This window comes from Myxine glutinosa, chromosome 11 (genome assembly GCF_964187855.1).
Source record: "Myxine glutinosa chromosome 11, kmMyxGlut1.1, whole genome shotgun sequence".
Taxonomy (NCBI): domain Eukaryota; kingdom Metazoa; phylum Chordata; class Myxini; order Myxiniformes; family Myxinidae; genus Myxine; species Myxine glutinosa.
The window spans coordinates 32,921,365-32,944,909 of NC_136271.1; the positions used below are offsets into that span (position 1 = coordinate 32,921,365).

The window sequence follows — 23,545 nt, forward strand, 5'->3', positions numbered from 1 at the left end:
CGTCTCGTGGAGCAGGAGCATCCTTGATAGCTCGGACTTTCTCATCTGTCGGGTGAAGACCCTCGGCATCAATCGTATGACCCAGGTACGTGACTGATGGCACCATAAACTTGCACTTGTCTCGACGCAAATGTAGGCCGGAGTCCGAAATCTTCTTCAGAACTCTCTCCAGGTTTTGTAGATGTTCCGCATCCGTACGACCAGTAACCAGAATATCATCCTGGTAACAAACGACATTGCGTTCGGTGGCAAACAAACTGTCCATGATACGCTGATAAATTCCAGGTGCAGATTTCACTCCAAAACTGAGTCGGTGGTACCTGTACAACCCACGATGCGTGTTGATGGTAAGATACTGTTTCAAATTCTAGTCCAAGCGGAGCTGTAGATAGGCGGATTTGAGATCGAGTTTCGTAAAAGTCTTGCCTCCCGTGAGACGAGCATAGAGGTCTTCGATCCTCGGGATTGGATATTTATCCAATGAAGAACACTTGTTCACGGTCATTTTATAATCTCCACATATGCGGATGGACTGGTCCGATTTTATGACTGGAACGATGGGCGCCGCCCATTCGGCATACTGGATTTGCTCGATGATCCCCAGATTTTCAAGATGATCCAGTTCCTTGTCAATCCGCTCCCGCAGGGCGAAAGGAACTGGGCGAGCCCTGCAAAATATAGGATTGGCATCCCGGTCAACCCTGAGTTTAGCCGTATGTCCTTTCAAGGTTCCAAGCTCATCCTTGAAGACATCCGGGTACGTATCCAGCACATTTTTGAGTGTGTATGCTGCGGTAGGAGAAACGTTGGCTGCCCGGAGTTGATGAATGCTTTCCCACTTCAGTCGAATTATACTCAACCAGTTCCTGCCGAGTAAGGAAGGGCCCTTTCCAGGAATGATGATCAGGGGTAGGTGAAACTCATGGTTATCGTAGCCCACCGTGACGTCACATGTACCGCAGGGAACAATCTTCTCACCTGTATAGGTGGAGAGTCCATAGGTAGTAGGTTTCAGATGGGGTCGGTCAGCATCACTCCACAGGTTTGTGAAAACAGCATGGCTGATGAGTGAGACGGCCGCACCAGTGTCGACTTCCATTTGCAATAGTCGATTGTGGACGACAACAGTGGCAAGAAGAGGGTCCCGCCTATGGTGAGAATCAATATGAAGCAGGTCATACGATTCTGAGTTGTCGGAAACAGAGCTCACCTGGTCAAGCTCAGGTTCCTACGAACCGATAAACTGATGAATCTTGTCAGCAGCCTTTCCTTTTCCCGATTTGCGAGTGATGCAAGCTGGAGCAATATGGCCAGTTTTCGAACAGAAATGGCAGGTGGCATCTTTGAACCGACACGTCTCCGGAGGGTGCTTTCCGTTGCACCGAAAACATTTGTTGTGGGTTTGAGACTGCACTGGCTTCTGACGAGGAGCCTTGTTCCAACGTTTTGGCTGAACATGATCCAACCGATTCACAGCAGGGCTGGTACCAGACGAGCGAGTGGCACCAATGCTTGTAGCGTTGCGTTCAGCACTTTTCATGGAAATGGCGGTGTCTCTGGCATTTTGGAACGTCAGTCTTCTCTCCGCAAGCAGGCGTCTATGAGTGCGGTCATCGGACATGCCAACCACCAGCAATTCACGGAGCATGTCATCAATCGTGTCCCCAAACTCACACAGATGTGACAGTTTTTTGAGGTGTGCAATGAAGTCTGCGATCGACTGACCTTGCTGCTGTCTGCACATGTAAAAATTAAACCGACACAGGATGACTGAAGGAGATGGATTACAATGTTCCTTCAAAGCGGCCTTGAGCTCTGCATACGTGAGCTCTTGGATTGTCCGAGGCCGAATCAGGTTTTTAACAAGTGTGAACGTCTCACCTCCGCAAACGGACAGGAAGACGGCCTTCATCAGGGCTTCGGTCGTGATGCCGTTCGCCTCGAAGTAAAAGGACAACCGCTCAGAATACGTGTCAAAATCCCCCTCATGAGGGTCGAATTCATCGATATGGCCGAAAGAAGTCATGGTCTAGATGTTTATTCTCGTCGCCATGTAAGGTATCTCGACAAACTACGATCAATTGTCGTACACGTTTATTCACTCTGCCGATACAGGCCCGATTCACCTCCGCGCCATCCGAGCTCGCGCGTAGTGATACAATGCGGTCACGGTGTAGGGATACCATGCGGTCACGGTGTAGGGATACAACGGTGATTATTTGCACTTCATACATGACAACAAGTAACAAACAAACAGATAGAAAGGGGTGAAAACATAACCTCTGTCCATCTTCGGTGGTGGAAGTAATTACAGCTCTTTTGCTCCAATGAAGGATTAACGCCTAAAACGCCAGCTACTTCTTACTTCCCACTGTGGTTAGCATACTTCAATCAACGTTCTGTTGATTCCATCCATTATTCTACCTGCCCGCCAACATAAACCAGTCTAGTTATGCATTCCTAAAACACATGAGGTCAACTTCTCAACATATTATCCCATACAATCAAAATAGCTTTTTACGGCGTAGCCCATCGGGCAGCGCCTTCTAGAACAGTGTTTGTCCATCTGTATGTATGTACAGTGCATTCAGAAAGTATTCAGACCACTTCACTTTTTTCACATTTTGTTATGTTGCAGCCTTATGCTGAAATCATTAAATTCATTTTTCCCCTCATCAATCTACACTCAATACCCCATAATGACAAAGAGAAAACAGGATTTTAGAAAGTTTTGCAAATTTATTACAAAGAAAAAACCGAAATATCACATTGACATAAGTATTCATACCCTTTGTTATGGCACTTGGAATTTAGCTCAGGTGCCTCCCATTTCTCTTGATTATCTTTGAGATAATCTACGCCTTTTGAGATGTTTCTACGCCTTGATTGGAGTCCACCTGTGGTAAATTCAATTGATTGGACATGATTCGGAGAGGCACACACCTGTCTATAAGGTCTCACAGCTGACGATGCATATCAGAGCAAAAACCAAGCCATGAGGTCGAAGGAACTGCCTGCAGAGCTCAGAGACAGGATTGTGTCGAGGCACAGATCTGGGGAAGCCTACAAAATAATTTCTGCTGCGTTGAAGGTTCCCAAGAGCACAGTGGCCTCCATAATTCTTAAATGGAAGACGTTTGGAACAACCAGGACTCTTCCTAGAGCTGGCCACCTGGCCAAACTGAGCAATCGGGGGAGAAGGGCCTTGGTAAGAGAGGTGACCAAGAACCCGATGGTCACTCTGGCTGAGCTCCGGAGATCCTGTGTGGAGATGGGAGAAACTTCCAGAAGGACAACCATCACCAACACTCCACCGATCTGGGCTTTATGGCAGAGTGGCCAGACGGACACACACTGTATGTGTGTCCCCTCAAACGTATACCAATCAGAGCTGAGAATCTTGTCACATGACAGGCTGATATGATTACGTCTGATGTCATTACGGCCATGCAGCGGTTGACTCTCCACACACCGCCATTTTGATTTATATGCCGTTCATGCCGAACATATCGTCGAACCTGTCATATATCACAATTGCCGTGCTCTACCTTTACGCTTTTCATTCAGTGTGAAACACAAACAAACCGATTGTTAAAATGAACCATGAAATATCGAAAGCATCTGCGTTACGTCTCTTCCAACAACACGGTACGGTACGTATAGGCCTTAGGCGTTACGCTTCACCTTCGGACTGCTTCGGACAAATTAAGCCCAGGTTTCTTAATACAGTAGTGTATCGTTTCAGTTGTATCGTTTTCGTAATAATAATAATAATATAGTGAAGATAATATCTAGAAGGTTTATGGATTGGATTATGGATTGAAGCGGTGTATGATTTATGATCAGTGATGAGTGTTGTTTCGGCACTAATACTAATACCCGAGGAAGTAAAGAATTCGCCTCGGTTTTTTGATAGTAATATCATTTTCGAAATAATGATAACATAACGTTAATATTATAGTAAATCTAATCATAACACTGATCTCTTCGGAGTGACTGCAAATTTACTGGAAGTTAAAATATATAAGTTTTGTGTCCATTACGTCATTACGTCTATGTTGTCATAAGGACGGCTGCTCCACTGACAGACATTTTAATTTACAAGTACTAAGTAGGCTTACACCCGCTCACTACGGGAGCTGCAGAAAGGGTCATACCTCTTTGGGTTATATAGATTACAGTCGATCTATGTTCGGGTCTCAAGAACATTGGGTGTGTTCATTTACCAAGTTTATTGTGGAGAGATCGCCAAGTGGTTTAAGCATTCGAGCAAGCACTCCATTCAAAACCGTTAAGGAACGGCTGGCTTGGCAAACGCTAGCTAGCTGCTTGGTAAACGAGCACACCTCCAAACCTTGTGAGGTATATAGATTACAGTAGATCTTCCCTCAGTTCTGTAAGTAAAACTTACCTCATGGGTGTCGAGATTCCTCCAAATTTCTTTGTTTAATGTTATGAGCAGCATTAACGACTGTTTGAAAAGCTAATAATGTGTGTTTGTGGTTTATATTATTTTACAAGTCCGGCTATGCCGCTGTTAAGACTTTTGGTTTTGTTTTTCTTTCGTCCGAGCTGAATGACTGATTCTTCCAAGGTCCATGTTTTTTTTCCTGTTTTTCTGTGATATGTGTATAATGTGGTGCTGCGCACACACAACTCGATTGCCAGAGAGGTAGGCCACAACGCGTTGGTATAACAAAGTCTTTATTCGAAAGCTCGTACTTCAGCACTGAGCGGGCTCGAGCTTAGAGCCCGCATATATATCCCGAGGCCACGCCTAGTCCCCGGGCGTGGCCGATCGGTCGATAGGCGGGGCATGCATTCCAGTTCCCTGCCTGGACGTTCGCGCCACCTGCTGGTCCGCTGAATTCGTGTCCCTTGTGTCCGCCACACGCGCCCCCACAGAATTCCCACGCACCTGAAGGGTGAGTTTGCGGGGAAGCCGGATGACCCGGCCGAAACGCCCCCTGGCGATGGGTGCCGGTCTGGGGGGTGGCGGGACGGCGGGGCTGGGGGTGCCGGGGGTCCGACCGCCGGGGGGCGGCCTCGACGCGGAGGCAGAGCTGCTTGTAGGGGGTGGTCCGGATCGAGGTGGGCCGGCTTGAGGCGGTCCACGGAGATGCGATCCGGGGCACCGCCGATGTCGATGGTGAAAAATTTGCCCCCGGTCTCCAGCACGCGGAAGGGCCCATCATACGGGGGCTGTAGCGATGCCCGGTGGGCGTCGTGCCGGACGAAGACATACTTCGCCGTGCGAAGCTCCGGGGCGACGTGGGAAGGCGGGCAACCGTGGTGTGCCGTCGGCACCGGAGCGAACCTCCGGGCCGTCTCCTGAAGGGCGGAGCGCTGTTGCGCCGCGGACCAAGGAGCCGTGGAGTCGGGAATAAATTCACACGGTACCCGCAGTGGTTGCCCGAAGACCAGCTCCGCCGATGACGCGCGCAGGTCGTCCTTGGGCGCCGTCCTGAGGCCCAGCAGGACCCAGGGGAGTCTGTCGACCCAGCCGCCGTCGCGGAGGCTTGCCCGGAGCGCGGCCTTCATTGAGCGATGAAAGCGCTCGCACAGGCCATTGGCCTGGGGGTGGTAGGCCGTGGTGCGGTGTAGTGTCACCCCGAGCCCATGTGCCACCGCGGCCCAGAGCTCCGAGGTGAACTGGGGGCCGCGGACGGACGAGATGTCCGAGGGGGCACCGAACCGGGCAACCCAAGTGTCGATGAAGGCCTGCGCCACATCAGCTGCAGACGTCGCCGCCAATGGGACGGCCTCCGGCCACCGTGTGGTGCGGTCCACCATGGTGAGGAGGTGGGTGAACCCCCGCAAGGGGGGCAGAGGTCCCACCAAGTCGACGTGCACATGGTCGAACCAACGCTCGGGCACCGCAAACGGGGCCAACGTGGCCTGTGTGTGTGGTGGACCTTTGCGCACTGGCACGCGAGGCACGTCCTGGCCCAGTCGCGGACGTCCTTCCGGAGGCCATGCCAGACGAACTTCGCTGCGACGAGCTTCTGGGATACCTTCGTGCCTGGGTGGGACAGGCCGTGGATGGCGTCGAAAACTGCGCGCCGCCAGCCAGCGAGCACGATGGGGCGAGGCCGGCCGAGGGAGACGTCGCATAGAAGGGCCGCGCCCGCGGCGTCGAACGGCACCTCGGTGACGCAGAGGCCAGTGATGGCGGTCCGCAAGGCCTGGATGCTGGTCGGCGGTCTGGTCCTCCGCCATCCGGGCATAGTCGACCCCGAGGTGGACCGCGAGCACGACGGACCGGGAAAGGCAATCCGCCACCGGGTTGTCTTTACCCGCCACGTGACGGATGTCCGTCGTGTACTCGGACACGGCAGATAGGTGACGCTGCTGCCGTGCCGACCATGGCTCGGCGACCTTGGCCATCGCGAACACAAGGGGCTTGTGGTCGACAAAAGCCGTGAAAGGGCGGCCCTCCAGCAGATGGCGGAAGTGTCGGACCGCCAGGTGGAGCCCGAGCAGCTCGCGGTCCGAGGTGCTATAGCGGCGTTCGTGCGGGCGAAGCTGCCGGCTAAAAAACGCCAGCGGTTGCCAAGCACCACGCACCCCACTGCTCGTGCACCGCGCCCACCGTGTAGTCCGACGCGTCGGTGGTGAGGGCGATCGGTGCATTGGGCGCCGGGTGCGCCAGCATGGTGGAGTCGGCCAGGGCCAGCTTTGCGCCCGCAAACGCCGCGGTCATCAGCGCCGACCAGGCGATGTCACCTTTGCCCGGCTTGCCCCGGAGGGCCTCGTGCAAGGGGCGGAGGAGCTGGGCGACGTGGGGCACGAAGCGATGGTAAAAGTTTACCATGCCCAGGAACTCCTGGAGCCCCTTGATCGTGCGGGGCTGCGGGAAATCCCTGACCGCCTCCACCTTGGCCGGTAAAGGGACGGCCCCGTGCCTGGTGATGTGGTGCCCCAAGAAGTCAATGGTGGCGACGCCGAAACGGCACTTGGCAGGGTTGATGATTAGGCCATGCTGGCCCAGGCGTTCGAAGAGCGTGCGGAGGTGGAGCAGGTGCTCCTCCCGGGACGCGCTCGCGACCAGGATGTCGTCCAGGTAGACAAACAGGAAAGGTAAGTCACGCAAGACGCTGTCCATAAGCCGTTGGAACACCTGGGCTGCATTCTTCAACCCGTGGTGTTGGCGGCGGCGGTAGTGGGCGGGGCGCAGCAGCGGCCACGAGGGAAGCCGGGGGTGCTGTCGCCTCTGCCCCGGGATCCACTACGGCAGCACCGTACACCGACCGCGTGTCGCAGGCCGCAAAAAACTTGTCGGCCTCTACGGCCAGGGCGCGGGGTTCCTTTATCTTGGAACCGGCCAGCGTGAGGCGTACCTGCGTGGGTAGCTGGCGTAGTAAAAGCACCCGGAATAAGAAATCCGGGGGTTGGTCACCAAGCAGCGACAGCATAAAATCCATCCGCACGGATGGTCGTGTGTCGCCGAGTTCGGGAAGGTCCAGGAGGCGGTCGGCCCGTTCGATCTCCGTGTGCCCGAACGTGGCGAGCAGGAGACGTTTGAGCGCCTCGTCCTTGTTGTCGCCCGGCGGGCGCCGAAGGATGGACACGACTCGGGCGACAGTGTCGGGCCCGAGGGCGGCGACCACGTGGTAGTACCGGGTCTCGTCCGCCGTTATGCCTCGGAGCTGAAATTGAGCTTCGGTCTGGACGAACCAAACGTCGGCTTGTGCCTCCCAAAACTCCGGGAGTTTAACTGCGACGGCGTTGGTGGCCATGGCGCGTTCGGTGGTCAGCAACGGCTGAACCAATCGGGGTCACCAGTGTGGTGCTGCGCACACACGACTCGATTGCCAGAGAGGTAGGCCACAACGCGTTGGTATAACAAAGTCTTTATTCGAAAGCTCGTACTTCAGCACTGAGCGGCTCGAGCTTAGAGCCTGCATATATATCCCGAGGCCACGCCTAGTCCCCGGGCGTGGCCGATCGGTCGATAGGCGGGGCATGCATTCCAGTTCCCCGCCTGGACGTTCGCGGCCATCTGCTGGTGCGCTGAATTCGTGTCCCCTGTGGCCGCCACAATAAGATGTTTGGCTATTTTGGAAGCAGAATTTTAGCTTTCACAATTTTTGATTACATCGTATGTGCCCATTTTATTGACATAACATTGCGCTGCATGATATATACCGACATATTATGGCATGCCATGGTTGTAGATATCTTGTTTTTTTTTTACAAGAACAAAGCCCATGGCAGAGCAAGCTGGTGGATGGTTTGAGCTTAAAACAGGGCAGCAAGGCAACTCCTTTGCATAATATGCAAGGGAATGGGCAAACTGGAAAATAGAGAGGGAGAAAGGAAGGGGGGTGAGGAGAGGGGGGTGGGGGGTGGGGGGGGGGAGTAATACTGCAATCTACAAAAAGCGTTGCGATAGGAACGTTTAATGGGGTGATAAAGATTGTGAATAAGAATGGAGGATAACATTGGATGGCACTGCACCACATTCATGAAGCCCTGAAGGGAAGACTGGGATGAAACAGCCTCTGGAATGCAGTTCCACAAATGGAAGGCCAGAGGAACAAATCCAGCTATATAACACACTGACGTTGGGTTAACGTTGGTCCAACGTAATTTCGTCAATTTGCCCAACGTTAGCCTTTGTCCCATTATTTTCATGCCATGTGCCTGCCGTTGGACAAAAGTTGGGAAATAGAGGTCACTTTTACAAAAATTCGTATAACACTGGAAATCCTCTTGCAACCATTTCAACCTTTTTTTTTTTGGATACAGAATCGAGGCTTAGGGAAGAGCTAACACATTGAACATGAAAACAGGCACATACACATAACACATACAACGAAGGCAGCGGGAGACAAGAGAGGGAGAGAGAGGGAAGCACACAAGCACAACAACAGTAGAGAACAAGGACGTCGGTAGATCTGTGGAAGGGGGAAGGCTGGGGAGGAGGGAGGGGTACACGGTATAAATCAAATGAACACTACTAGGAATTTCACTTCTAGGAATTTCAGAAAAGAAGTTGGGGATTAAAAGAGGTGGATTTGGGGTGTTTTAACGGGGGTAGAAAGATCAAGGTTTTGGATGGGGGAAGACAAGAGATGGTGGTGAACAGCTGTTTTAAAGACCTGGAGGGAGGAGAGGGATTGAAGAGAGTGTGGGAGTTTGTTCCAGAGGCGGGAGAAAAGAGGAATTAAAGAGGGAAGGTCAGCAGAGAGTCTTGATTTTGGCAGTTTCACCAGAAGAGGGTTGTTGGCAGATCTTGTGCGTCCTGCAGGAATATTTGGGGCACAGAGCACATACAGAGCAGGGTGAGTAAGGCCGGAGAGGAGTCGGTAGAAGACAGAAAGACCACCTACCAGCCTGCGGTGAAAGATTCTGAGATTCTGAGAAAGGCCCTCAGAATCAGCTTAATCTCGGGAGATTTCAATGATTCTGAACGCTTTGGTTTCAACCATGTGAAGCCGAGCTAGGTGTGAGGCAGGAGCACCAGCCCAGAGGGGAGAGCAGTATTCCATTGAGCTGCGGATGAAAGCTTTGTATGTAGTGAGGAGCTCAGAAGTGCCCAGAAAGGACTTTGCATGATGGAGGATTCCCAGACGGCGACTGGCTTTGGAGGCCAGCTTGGAAATGTGGTTTTCCCAGGAAAGATTATGGCAGATAGTGAGACCCAAAAGCTTGAGTGACAGAACTTTTTCAAGAGGATTGTTCAGAAAGTAGATGGGAGAGTTGTCCAGACGATCTTTTCGGAGAGACAAAGTGAGAGTGTGAGATTTGTCAGGTTTGAAAGACATGGTCCACTTGTTTGACCAGTCTGTGATTTTGTCCAGGTCTGCAGACAGTGAGGAGGCTGCTGCCTGCCGATCTGAGCTTTGAGATATGGAGCGGCAGAGAGTTGAGTCATCAGCAAAGAGATAGAGAGGATTTTTCAGAGAGTCGGAGAGATCATTGATGAAGACCAGAAAAAGCACAGGACCCAGAACACTGCCTTGAAGAACTCCAGCCTGAACAGGAAAGGGGGGATGAGAGAATTCCATTCAGGGCCACACGATGACTGCGACTGGTGAGGAAGTCCACAAGCCATGTGTGGAGGTTTCCATGGATGCTATAAGAGGAGGGTTTGGTGAGCAGGGCGGGCTGCCAGACCGTATCGAAAGCACATGATATGTCAAGGGAGACAGCTCTGATTTCCTGTTTGGTGTTGAGGGCCTCCATCCATTGTTGAGACATCAGAAGCAACATGTCCAGAGTAGAATGACCTGATCTGAATCCAAATTGATAATCAGAGATCAAGCCATTGGAGAAGAGGAAGGATTTGATATCCGAAGCAATGATGGATTCCATGACTTTGTTGATAATCAGGAGCAGGCTGATTGGTCTGTAGTTTCAAGGATCGGTTTTTGCACATTTTTTGGGTAAAGCGGTAATGTTTGCTGATTTCCAAGCTGATGGCAAATGACCTTGAGCAAAAGAGAGGGTGAAAAGAACAGAGAGAGGGTGAGATAGAGCTACAGAGCAGGATTTTAGGACCCATGGGCTGATGCCATCTGGTTCAGTTGCAGAATCAGAGTCGAGGTTTGACAGAAACTTCTCCACCTTGCCAGGAGAGAAGGACACAGAGTCGATGAACCTTTGCCGACGTCAGTGTTCTAGCTGGGAAAGGTTGTAGAAAGCCTGGGTTTTGGGAGTTTAACCATGAAGAAGTTACTGGAGGAATGCATACATCCTGGATTTGTTGAGGAGGGCCTTACCGGATGGAGCTCGACCAGAGGAGAGATGGTAATTAACAGGGAAGTAAAGTAAATATTTATTGAAACAATTTTCTTTGTCTGGTCTCATTCAGGACTGGTTTGAACAAATGCTCAGCTCAGACAATTCCCAGAAACTGAACACCAAATCAATCTGAACACAGAATCTATATCATAATAGGCAAAGGTGATTCTGTCTGTCTGTCTGTCTGTGTGTGTGTGTGTGTGTGTGTGTGTGTGTGTGTGTGTGTGTGTGTGTGTGTGTGTGTGTGTGTGTGTGTGTGTCTGGGGGTGTGGCTTACTCCATTTACAGAGTAGCTCCACCCATTCTTAGAGAGGCTTCATGTAAACAAATATCCACCATTTATTAACTCGAATAGCTTTGAGGCCTGTTTCGTTAGGCCTGTGCTGTCTTTCTCTCTCACACAGGTTTATATCAACTCTAATTCGATATATCATTTCATTTTTAACAGTCGCTAAAATAGTTTTCGACTCGGTTGAAAAAAAACGGGAAGAGAATCCCATGAAAGTTTCCGTTTATAGAACAAAATGAATTCTCAAAGGCCTGTAACATAAAGCCCATTCATTGAGTCACTCACCCTCACGATTTTATCTCTAATTCACCATCTGATTTAATTTTTATCGATGGTTTTAGACTCGGTGTCAGAAATAATTGAGAACATTCACACACACGCGGGAAAATGCAGAGATATATTTTTAAAAATCGCATCACGATGATACACGAAAATACACCACCTAAAATAAGTCGGGAAAAATGTCGACATATATTAAAATTTCGCTTTTTCTTTTCCGTTAAGATATATTACTTTTACTTTTGATGACAGTCGTCACAAAATGACATATTTCTTCGCTCTTATTTCATTCAACATTATTATCCGGAAGTAAAATATGTCTCAGGAAATTACCGAGAGATATTTCTTCGTTTTTTTTTTATTAGTTATGTGCGCATACACTTTAAAAGGTTTATTTGAAATCTTTAATTTTCACAATGTAATTTACTTGCAATTTGTCATTTGATAATTACGAGACACTTCCTTTTGAGGATCGTGACAATTCATGCGTTGCGTGGAAACTTCCATTCCCAAAATGAATGCGACGGTCGATGAAGAACGCAGACATGAACAGGATGTAGCAAGAACCGCACAGAGACCGCACGAGACGGGAGAACCACACAGAATGCTGCTGCAACAACGATGAGGAGGGTTGGAGAGGAGCGAGGGGCTGGAGAGCGAGGTGCTAGGGGTTGGAGAGTGAGGAGCGAGGGGTTGGAGGGTGAGGAGCGAGGGGTTGGAGAGCGAGGAGCGAGGGGTTGGAGAGCCAGGGGTTGGAGAGCGAGGAGCGAGGGGTTGGAGAGCGAGGAGCGAGGGGTTGGAGAGCGAGGAGATAGGGGTTGGAGAGCGAGGAGCGAGGGGTTGGAGAGCGAGGAGCTAGGTGTTGGATAGTGAGGAGCGAGGGGTTGAAGAGTGAGGAGCAAGGAGTTGGAGAGTGAGGACCGATTGGAGAGGAGAGTGAGGAGCGAGGGGTTGGAGAGCGAGGAGCGAGGGGTTGGAGAGCAAGGATCTAGGGGTTGGAGAGCGAGGATCTAGGGGTTGGAGAGAGAGGATCTAGGGGTTGGAGAGCGATGATCTAGGGTTGGAGAGCGAGTAGCTGGGGGTTGGAGAGCGAGGAGCTAGTGGTTGGAGAGCGAGGCGCTAGGGGTTGGAGAGCGAGGCGCTAGGGGTTGGAGAGCGAGGCGCTAGGGGTTGGAGAGCGAGGAGCTAGGAGTTGGAGAGCGAGGAGCTAGGAGTTGGAGAGCGAGGAGCGAGGGGTTGCAGAGCGAGGAGCCAGGGTTTGGAGAGCGAGGAGCGAGGAGCGAGGGGTTGGAGAGTGAGGAGCTAGGAGTTGGAGAGCGAGGAGCTAGGAGTTGGAGAGCGAGGAGCGAGGGGTTGCAGAGCGAGGAGCCAGGGTTTGGAGAGCGAGGAGCGAGGAGCGAGGGGTTGGAGAGCGAGGAGCTAGGTGTTGGAGAGTGAGGAGCGAGGGGTTGGAGAGTGACGAGCAAGGAGTTGGAGAGTGAGGGCCGATTGGAGAGGAGAGTGAGGAGCGATAGGAGAGAGGAGCGATTGGAGAGGAGAGTGAGGAGCGATTGGAGAGGAGAGTGAGGAGCGATTGGAGAGGAGAGTGAGGAGCGATTGGGATGGAGAGTGAGGAGCGATTGGAGAGGAGAGTGAGGAGCGATTGGAGAGGAGTGTGAGGAGCGATTGGAGAGGAGTGTGAGGGATTGGAGAGGAGTGTGAGGGATTGGAGAGGAGTGTGAGGGAGTGGAGAGGAGTGTGAGGAAGTATTGGAGAGGAGTCTGAGGAGGTATTGGAGGGGAGTGTGAGGAGGAGTGGGATTGGAGAGGCGTGAGGGTGGAGAGAGGAGAGTGTCAGGTGGAGAGGAGTGAGGGGTCACATATTATGTGAAATAAATAATTTGTGTTCATTACACCATTTCTGGATCTGATGAATTGCCAGTAACCATTTTGTAAAATTTAATGTGCAGCATCTAAATCAAGATGTCCAAATATCACACACGTCCATGCCCGTGGGATTCCCACGGGTGACCCCACTAGTTATCTAAGTATTAGCTCCAATGTCCAACCCACATATCATCTTCTCCTTCACTTCTTCATTCTCATCCACATTCTCATCTGCCCATTGTCTTCCCAGCTGTGATGATGGATGGTCGGGTGTGCATTGTGATGAGCCAACAAAGTTTCTGCCATCCCATCTTAAAGACAGCTTTACTCGAAAGCTGGTCCATGATTCCTGGCAGGTGATGGTTGGTGGGCATATCAGCAACCTTTGCGGAGCTGTAGCTTCTGGATCAGCCCTACACTTCACAGGGGTATGAATCTCTCTCGATTTTCTATTAAAGCTTCTATTTTATTCATTTCTTTAATTGATATTTATATTACTTTTGATATTTAGTATTCCCATTGAATCCCTGGCTCATGACTTTTGGAATCCAGGTTCATATTCCACATACTATATGTGTTTGTCCTTTACCTACTAATGGCCTTGTAAGTCATGCTGAAGTACATTGATGTCTGCTAATGCCTGGTTGTCTTGCATGTGTTACATATTTATGTGAATGTATGTGAATTACTATTCAGGTCTTTGCTTATCAATGTGGACTCGATTAAAGGTGGTTGTAATTAAAGGGTCAGGAGCCCTTCTGGGAAAAAGGAGACCGGAAACGGAAGAAGAAAAGACACGAGGTCCTGGAGAAGCGACGATTCTTCATCTTCCTCGCCGAGCTCGGACGTGAGCAGTATCGATTGAGCAACGTAACAGAATCGGCATTTAAAAGCCCGTCTGGCGAGAGGAGTTACCGGGACGTGTAACTACCCTTTGACATGTCAAGTCGCCGTGGGTTCGTGCACGGAACCAAGCAGCTGGCACAGTTCGCCTCACCGTCTACAAGGCCGCGTACGGGTCGCACCTTGGGCCGCGCGCGCTGGGCAAGCCGCGTGTTGCTTTGCCTGCTTTGCTGTACCCGCTTTGCTTGGCCAGGAGGTGCGCGCTGCAGCCGTTGTTCCCGGTACGGGACGTGCCCGGTGAAAGCACGTCAGGAAGGGTCCGTTCAACCGCCCACGTGCGGAGATAGAACTACCGGAGTACGGAGACATTGAGAGAGACATTGACCATGGAGGGAGTCGGGAGTGGGGCTCACGTGAGGAATGTATAAGATGGCCATCTTAGAGTTATTATAGATGAGTTTACATCTTTGTACTATTGATTGCTGATTGTGGATGGTTGTTGATTGCTCGGGGAATATATCATTGATTATTCCGGATCCTTGGTGTGGGGTTTCTTATTGATTGGAATTCAGATTTATGCGTTACGAAAGAGCATAAATAATAGATCTTTCTGGCGGAGTTCCTCTCACGGTCCGGGGGTCACCGAGACCAGGTAGTCACCGGGAGGACCACGTAACAGAATTGGGGGCTCGTCCAAATTACGATTTGCAGATTCGCAATTGGGTCTACGTCCGGGATCTAAAATTGTATAAAATAATAAAATAATATTTTTATTAATTAAAATTTATTAATTAAGTATTAATTGGTAAATTTTTGGGGAAATTGGGGGTAAAGTCTTGGGTGAAGGTTAACAGGTGTTAACGATAGGCACCATGGCGTTTGTGGCACAGAACTTTGCGGTAACACTGAGTGAGGCACAGTTCCGAGCGTTACTAAAGTCGGACCTCTTGAAATTGGCCAAACATTTTAACTTGGAGGTCTGAACTAATTTGAGGAAGGCAGAGTTGCAGACCACGGTGATAGTCTATGGTGGGATTAGGAACATGGGACGAGTTAGCCTGGCAGTGGCTACCCGAAGAACCAGAAGACGTTGAGCTCCGGAAACTGGAGTTGCAATTACGGAGCCAGGAACGGATCAAAGAAGAAGAAAGGAAAGCAGAAAAGGAAAGAGCAGAAGAAGAAAGGAAAGCAGAAAAGGAAAGAGCAGAAGAAGAAAGGAAAGCAGAAGAGAGGAGAGAAGAGAAACAAGCAGAGGAAAGGAGAGTGGAACGAGAACTCCAGGAAAGGTTAGCAGAAGAAGAAAGGAAAGCAGAAAAGGAAAGAGCAGAAGAAGAAAGGAAAGCAGAAGAGAGGAGAGAAGAGAAACAAGCAGAGGAAAGGAGAGTGGAACGAGAACTCCAGGAAAGGTTAGAAGGGAGAAAAGCAGAGGAGAGGAGAGCTGCCAGGGAACTCGAAGCAGAGGAGAGAAAAGCCGAAAGGGAGTTGAAGGAACGTGATCTGGCGCTTCAGCAAGAGATTAAATTCAAGGAGCTGGATTTAATGAGAGAACGGGGAGAGGTACCACCCTTGCTGACGGGGTCGACACCTAGCCAGAACACCTGGGATGTGGGCAGACATGTGAGGCTGGTTCCACCCTTCAGTGAAAAGGAAGTCGCTAAATTTTTTCCACACTTTGAGAAAGTGGCTCGACAGTTAAACTGGCCGGAGGAGGCCTGGACCATACTAGTGCAAAGTGTGCTGGTGGGAAAAGCTCAAGAGATTTATTCGGCGCTACCAATGGACCAATGTGCAGATTATGAGGTATTGAAGAAGCACATCCTCAAAGCCTATGAGTTGGTTCCGGAAGCTTACCGGCAAAAATTCAGGAATGCCAGGAGAGGGAGAGTGAGACCCATGTGGAGTTTGCCAGAGTGAAAGAAAATATGTTTGATCGGTGGTGTGAGTCAAAAGGAGTCGGGAACGACTTCGAAGCATTGCGTGACCTGATGCTGGTGGAGGAATTTAAACAGTGTGTCCACGAGGACATCAAAGTGTACCTGCAGGAAAAGAAAGTACCGAAGTTGTGGGACGCAGCCACCCTGGCAGATGATTATGCCTTAACACACCGGATAGGGGTCCACGAACCTAACTCCTCGCCTAGATCTCCGCAGGGGAGGTGGGGAACAGCAGGTGCGGAGAACGACAATACATGGCGGCGGCCTCGAGAGGATTATGGGGACAACGCGGATACCCCACCTGTTCGAAATCAGAGGGCTGCGGGCCCAAGACAAACTTATTTTTCGGGGGGCCCGAGGCAGACCACGAGTTTTTCCTCCGGGCCTACTTGCGCTTTTTGCAAGAAACCTGGACACTTGATGTCCAGTTGTTACCTCATGAAAAGGGAAGACCCAGAGCGGAGTCCGACTAGTACAACTCCGAATGCGATGGCAAACGTAAGAAATCGCCCACAGAAGAGTTACCAACCATTTATTTATGAGGGGTTGGTCTCACTCAAGGGAGACTTGACTAACCCAAGACCGGTTAGGGTTTTGAGGGACACAGGAGCCCATCAATCCTTAATGCTTGAAGGCATTTTGCCATTGTCAAAGAGTACCGCAACTGGTGATAGTGTTCGGTTACAAGGGATCGGTGGCTGTGTTAGTGCCCCACTTCATGTCATCCATTTGGAATCCGATTTGGTGTCAGGACCGGTCACCGTCGGTTTACAAGCCACGCTTCCTGTAGAGGGAGTATCTGTGATTATCGGAAATGATTTGGCCGGGGGGCAAATTTATGGTAACCCGAGGGTTGGTAAAGAGCACAGCAGGGAAAATAACACCCCACCAGCTCGGGATGGCGACAAAAGTTCCAAGTTATTTGTAGGGGGACTGAACTTCAACACAGAGGAAGAAGTTCTGACCTCTGTCTTCAACAGATATGGGCCGCTGGTGGAAGTGCGGGTGGTAAAAGACAGGGAAACGCAACGGTCAAGAGGGTTCGGCTTTGTCACGTTTGCAAGCACAAGAGACGCCAGAGAGGCAGAGAAGAATTGGAATGGTAAGGATTTGGAGGGTCGGACCATAACAGTAGGGAAGGCATTTCGTAGGCGTCGAGAGGTCTACAGAAGAGGACCACTTGGCAGGAGTTTTGGGGTTGGCAGCAGCCGATATTACTATGGAGGCTCCCAGAGTTACGGCACCTCCCGAAAGAATGAATGTCAGAGCACTGGCCGAGAAGGAGACCACCAGTCAGGTAACGGCTGGGACAAGGGGTCCCACCGTAACTGTTAGGAGTCTGGAGAAGTTGAAGCACTATATACGGGGGAGCCGCCGAGCCGAGGCTCCTACACGGACTAACCGTGAACTCCATGTTCTTAAAGGCGTCCATGTAATGAACTTTCCTCCCCGGACTAACCGTGAACTCCACATTCCTTAAGGCGTCCATGTAGGAATACTCCGCTGGGCCTCCCGAAAAAGTGCTATAGAGAGGTTTAAATTTGGGGGCTTTGGGTCACCACCTCTTAACCGTCATTCAAGAGAAACTAGAAGTGGTTGACGCTTGGTCCAGAGGGAATTAATCTAGGGGATTGTGTGAAATTTTGTTGCTTTATTTTTAAGTGATGACTGTGCCCGGGGGGAACTGATGAGTTGGGGGGGGGGGGGGGTGGGGGGGGGTGAGTTATCTGGTTTGTTTATCCAAGTTGGCCGGCAAAGAAAGTTTTCGCTGGGTTCAAACTTTCTTTCTTGAAGGGGGGGAGTGTTACATATTTATGTGAATGTATGTGAATTACTATTCAGGTCTTTGCTTATCAATGTGGACTCGATTAAAGGTGGTTGTGATTAAAGGGTCAGGAGCCCTTCTGGGAAAAAGGAGACCGGAAACGGAAGAAGAAAAGACACGAGGTCCTGGAGAAGCGACGATTCTTCTTCTTCCTCGCCGAGCTCGGACGCGAGCGGTACCGATTGAGCAACGTAACAGAATCGGCGTTTAAAAGCCCGTCTGGCGAGAGGAGTTACCGGGACGTGTAACTACCCTTTGACACGTCAAGTCGCCGTGGGTTCGTGCACGGAACCAAGCAGCTGGCACAGTTCGCCTCACCGTCTACAAGGCCGCGTACGGGTCGCACCTTGGGCCGCGCACGCTGGGCAAGCCGCGTGTTGCTTTGCCTGCTTTGCTGTACCCGCTTTGCTTGGCCAGGAGGTGCGCGCTGCAGCCGTTGTTCCCGGTACGGGCCGTGCCCGGTGAAAGCACGTCAGGAAGGGTCCGTTCAACCACCCACTTGCGGGGATCGAACTACCGGAGTACGGAGACATTGAGAGAGACATTGACCATGGAGGGAATCGGGAGTGGGGCTCACATGAGGAATGTATAAGATGGCCATCTTAGAGTTATTAATAGATGAGTTTACATCTTTGTACTATTGATTGCTGATTGTGGATGGTTGTTGATTGCTCGGGGAATATATCATTGATTATTCCGGATCCTTGGTGTGGGGTTTCTTATTGATTGGAATTCAGATTTATGCGTTACGAAAGAGCATAAATAATAGATCTTTCTGGCGGAGTTCCTCTCACGGTCCGGGGGTCACCGAGACCAGGTAGTCACCGGGAGGACCACGTAACACATGTGATACAAGTACAAGCCGCACTATGAGCCTTAGCTCAATATAACAAAAACAAAACTCAGGAAAAAGGTTTTACAAATGAGATACAGTACTCACAATAGTGTCAAAAAGGTATAATGAGGTGTATGTATACTACGTATATATAATCGAATGGTGTAAAATTCTTCATAACTCCAAAAGTTAAGACAGACAAAGGTGATCAGACAAGAGAGCAGATGGAGAAACGTCGACAGCTGTGTTTTTCTGCCATCAGTCGGGCAGCCATGAACGAATTTGGCGAGCACGCGAGAGTCTGTTCTCGGCATTTTGTTTGCGGTAAATGGAGTTTTTTATTAAGGTCAACATAATTATTTATTTAATTTCATTCAAATGTAATTGAAATTTTAGTTGAACTCGTTATGGCATCTTATTATAATAGAGCAAACCTATATGGTTATGTTTGTTTGTTTGTTTATATGAAACCAAAACGTATTCTTCTTCCTCCAATAAAAATTAACACCCAAAACACAGTTCGTGAACTCATAATCACGTTTAGACTGCTGAGACCCCTTAGACCTTTGATGACCCTTTAAATTCCCCAAGACCCTTAAGACCACGAAGATCCATGAAGACCCAAAATACCCTCAAATACCCCAAAAGACCCCACAATCAGACCCAAAACACCCCAAAGACCCAAAATACCCTTCAATGCCCTGATGATCCAAAAGTCCCGAAGACCCAAAATACCCCAAAGACCCAAACCACCCCAAAAACCCAAAACACCCCGAAGACCCCGAAGACCCAGAAGACCCAAAACACCCTGAAGACCCATAACACCCTGAAGACCCAAAACACCCTGAAGACCCCAAAGACCGTTAAGTAACCTTTAGACCCAAAAGGCCCTTAAATACCCTGAAGAACCAAAATACCCCAAAGACCCTTAAAGACCCAGAGGAAACAAAAGACCCGAAAGACCCAAAATCCCCTGAAGACCAAAAACACCCCAAAGACCCAAAATACCCTTAAAGGCCCAGAGGGTCCAAAAGACCTTGAAGACCCAAAAGACACCGAAATGGTCAAAGATGCCTATACCTCTGAAACGACGTGTGGTGAGGCGCACGGAGGCATAACTTATATGTCAGTATATAACTAGTCACGCTAGTAGGCATAACTTATATGAGTAATTTGCTCGCCTAGTTAATGCTGGGGCCTATGGAACAAAAACACTCGAACAGTTGAAGCAAGAAAGGGCGAAGAAGACCAAATACACTCAGGTAGCTTAAACAAAACCATGATGATTGTAAGCTTACTGTCATGGCCTATTTCATTTAATTTTAGTTTTAATTTGGCATCAGGCACAAAGAGATGATATAAAATATTTTACAAAAGTAAAACAGTAATTCAATATTACTCAGCAAACTTCTACAGACTTTGCAGAGGTCTTTAATGATTAGAAATATATTCAAAGTTATTTATACATTGGGAAAAGATCACGTTAAGCGAATTTCTGTGTGTCGCCATTCAGCTCCTTCCATGTTGTAATTATTATAAGTACGTTAAACATCGTCGTATGATGCATAAAATAGGAGAAACAAACACAGTGACACTTAGGCATCACAGATCAATTTATCATGAATAAAGATGATAAAAACCAACTTACCCGACAGATTAAGATGCTCAATGAAGATTCATATAAGTTGTTTGCATATAAATTCTGCATCCAGCCACTGACCCAAATTTGTTGCAAGATTCCAAAGCTTTGAAACTCTTGAATTGTTCCATCATACCATACACAGCTACACTAGTTACATCACCATGTCTCTCCCCTGCATCTCCCTCCATCCCCATGTAGTAATTGAAAATTATCGATGACTTGCGATCGGTCATTCTGCCTTGCTGTATGGATCAATGTCATTCATTTTGCTAATTTTGGTGATGTATCGCTTTCTCACATCAGGATTTATTTCATCATCTAAAGTAAGAAAGTAACGAGAAATTAACTGGGGAAACTCACCCATGGTATACGATGAACACACATTGGGAAAACCCTCGGTGGTACTGCTTGTCCTACAATATGGCGGCCGAAGCTACATCAGCAGGAGAGGGCGTTGTTTCCATTGTGAAAAATGGCTATTCGATACGGTCTATTACTGTACCGTACTGTATTTATAAATACTAGGGCGTGCCCGTACGTGGGTGCAAAAAAACATGCGTGCAAACAACAACAACAAAAAAAACTTTGAAACCACGTGGCAGTAACGACCACAGAACCCCCCCCCCCCCTCTATTTACATGAAATGGTTTGGTCCATTCGCAAAGCCAAAGCGAACGGCTTGCGAGTACGGTAGAACCCCCCCCCTCTATTTACATGAAATTGTTTGGTCCATTCGCAAAGCCAAAGCGAACGGCGAACGGCTAAATCGCCATAGCTCGGTAACTACTTCTCCGATTAATATGAAACCTTGAAAAGGCACATCCTCAGGTCCCCAGCAATATACCTGGCAAGTTTCAAGTATATCGGACCCGTGGTTGTCGAGAAACAGCGGTCACAGACAAACAAACACACAGACACACACACAGACACACACACAGACACACACACAGAGATTACTGGAATTATAGATAGATTATTATATATTTATTTTCAAGGGTTATATTATAAATATTATAACTATCATCATAGTAATAACAGTGCAGTGTGTATAGGTTTATTCATATACATTGCACTTTTACTATGCTGATATTTTACCATTCATCAATGTGTGTGCCGTGCCCTGGATGGCTGTTAAACTGGGCATCCCTCTGCCAGCATTCGTTATTGGATGTTAAATATCCCATGATGTCTTTTTTGCGAAGAGTAGGTGAGCCATCACCGGCACCATGAACAAATTTCAAATTCCTGCCCGAACCAGCAGAGGGCACTGCATCAGCACAGCCGCACCCTCAGCCGATGATACTACCTCGCAGCCTCGTGCTGCATACAAAAGAAGAGGAGCTTTACTTATAATCGTATATGATGAGATCAGGCATTGTCCTTATTTAACAAATGCTTTTATTTGTACTTGTACTTTCTTTTTTTAAATACTCCACTCATCCCTCCTCCCCTTCAAAAGCACTGCAGTCGGCATCTGGAATCCGTGGACTTGAACCTTACACATGCGGTGTTTGTACAATTCCATTTCATGTTTGGTTGCTTGGGGGTACCACGTGTTCGAGATCATGGGGTCCTGTTGGATTTCTCTATCAATGGAGGTGTGACATGGATGCCAATCGCAGAGATGTTCTTTGAACACTATCGCAAACCAGGGTGAGAGCCCGCATACCAAATATCCATGTGACCATGGGCTAATGCCAGATTTCTAAATAAATGCTTTTATTTAGCTATAATTATATTGCGAGAAAAGCATGACAAACTTTTCCTTTCTTTTCATTTATAATGCTTGTTTGAGAGTGAGTTTAGGTTTTTTTTACTTCCCTGATTTTCACACATAAACAATCTAATGGGATATGATGTGCGCATTTTGGTGTAATGGCATTAAAGAGAAGACAGCACAGTTTTTCAAAGTTTTCTTTTTGGGTTGTGATTTATTCCTGATATGTGAAACTCCCTTTGAAAAAATGGATTTTTTTTGAACCCCGGATGCATTTTCCATCCAATCATCATGTAACTTTGTTAATACATTCTCCATGCGTAGGCCCCCCTATGTTGAAAGTTTATTGTCAATTGCTCAAGCAGTTGCGGATAAAACTAATTTAAATTTAATATTAAAATTTAGGTCAATGCTCCACAACATGGTTAAAGATGGTTGTGCATGCCTATTAATAGTAATAATGAGATATTTGTGCTGCCTTCTGGTATTGGAAGGCAGACTGTGTTTTATTTAACGATATGTGGATAATGAGAATTCAGTCAATAACACGTGATGGAGTCCGAATGGAATTACAACTCAGCATAAAGGGAGAGAAGAGGAAAATGAAACGAGAGATAAGGTAAAGATGTTTCATAAGAGGAGTAACAAAAATATTGAACAACATGTAAACTTGGTTGACAGATTTGAAATTGGCAGATAGTTTAAAATGGAACTGAATATACATCCAGGGAGGGAGAAAATAAACATAAACATATATTTAAAAAATAAGTAAACAAGAAGACGTCATGCAGAGGATGATACTTGCACAATCCACCCCCCCCACCCCTCCCCCCCCCCCCCACAAATAGGTTGCTATTGATCCATCAAATTGTCCATTTCATCAAGATTAAAATTGACGATCTTGATCAAAGCTTGGGTTAATAAGATGAAAAGTGACGATTTTTCAAATGAAAATTGATGATTTTAGAAGTTTGACTTAGATTTGACCTATGACCTTTTTACCTTAAAAATAATTGGTTTCCCAATTAAATGAGGCACAATGCAAATGCTGTTAAATTTTCAAGTCAATAACAAACAACAACAACAACATGCATTTTAAGGCCATTTTCCCTGCTGGAGCGGGGGTTATCCTTGCGGTCCCCATGACAATCTTCTCCATTTTGCCCTATTTTCTGCATCTCTCCTTGTTAACCCCCTTGCCCGCATTTCTTCTTCCACCATCTTCAGCCAAGTCTTTCTCAGTCTTCCCCATCCTCTACTTCCTTCTACATCCATCACTCTTCTCAACCAGTCACTTTCATCCTTCCTCAACACATGACCAAACCATCTCAACCTGTTCCTCTTCACAGCATCCATCACAGGCTCTATTCCCATCATCTTTCGCAATTCATCATTTGTCTTCCTCTCTCTCAACGATACTCCACACATCCACCGAACCATTCGCATTTCCACCCTTTCCAGCCTTCGTTGCTGCTCTACGTTCATTACCCATGTCTCGCTCCTATAAGGCATAACACTTCTCACACATGCAGCATACACCTTTCCCTTCAGCTTCAACGACACTCCC

General features: G+C 48.5%; 1 protein-coding gene across 3 annotated transcripts in view; it reads left to right on the forward strand.

The window, feature by feature from the left end:
• Positions 1-23,545, forward strand: part of RELN (reelin) — a 515,504-nt gene that overhangs the window by 265,505 nt on the left and 226,454 nt on the right. For all 3 annotated transcript variants that reach the window (XM_078786532.1, XM_078786533.1, XM_078786534.1), the window contains exons 48-49: positions 13,433-13,610; positions 21,721-21,914. In XM_078786532.1, the coding sequence (XP_078642658.1) occupies positions 13,433-13,610; positions 21,721-21,914 (372 nt within the window). The remainder of the gene's footprint in view (positions 1-13,432; positions 13,611-21,720; positions 21,915-23,545) is intronic.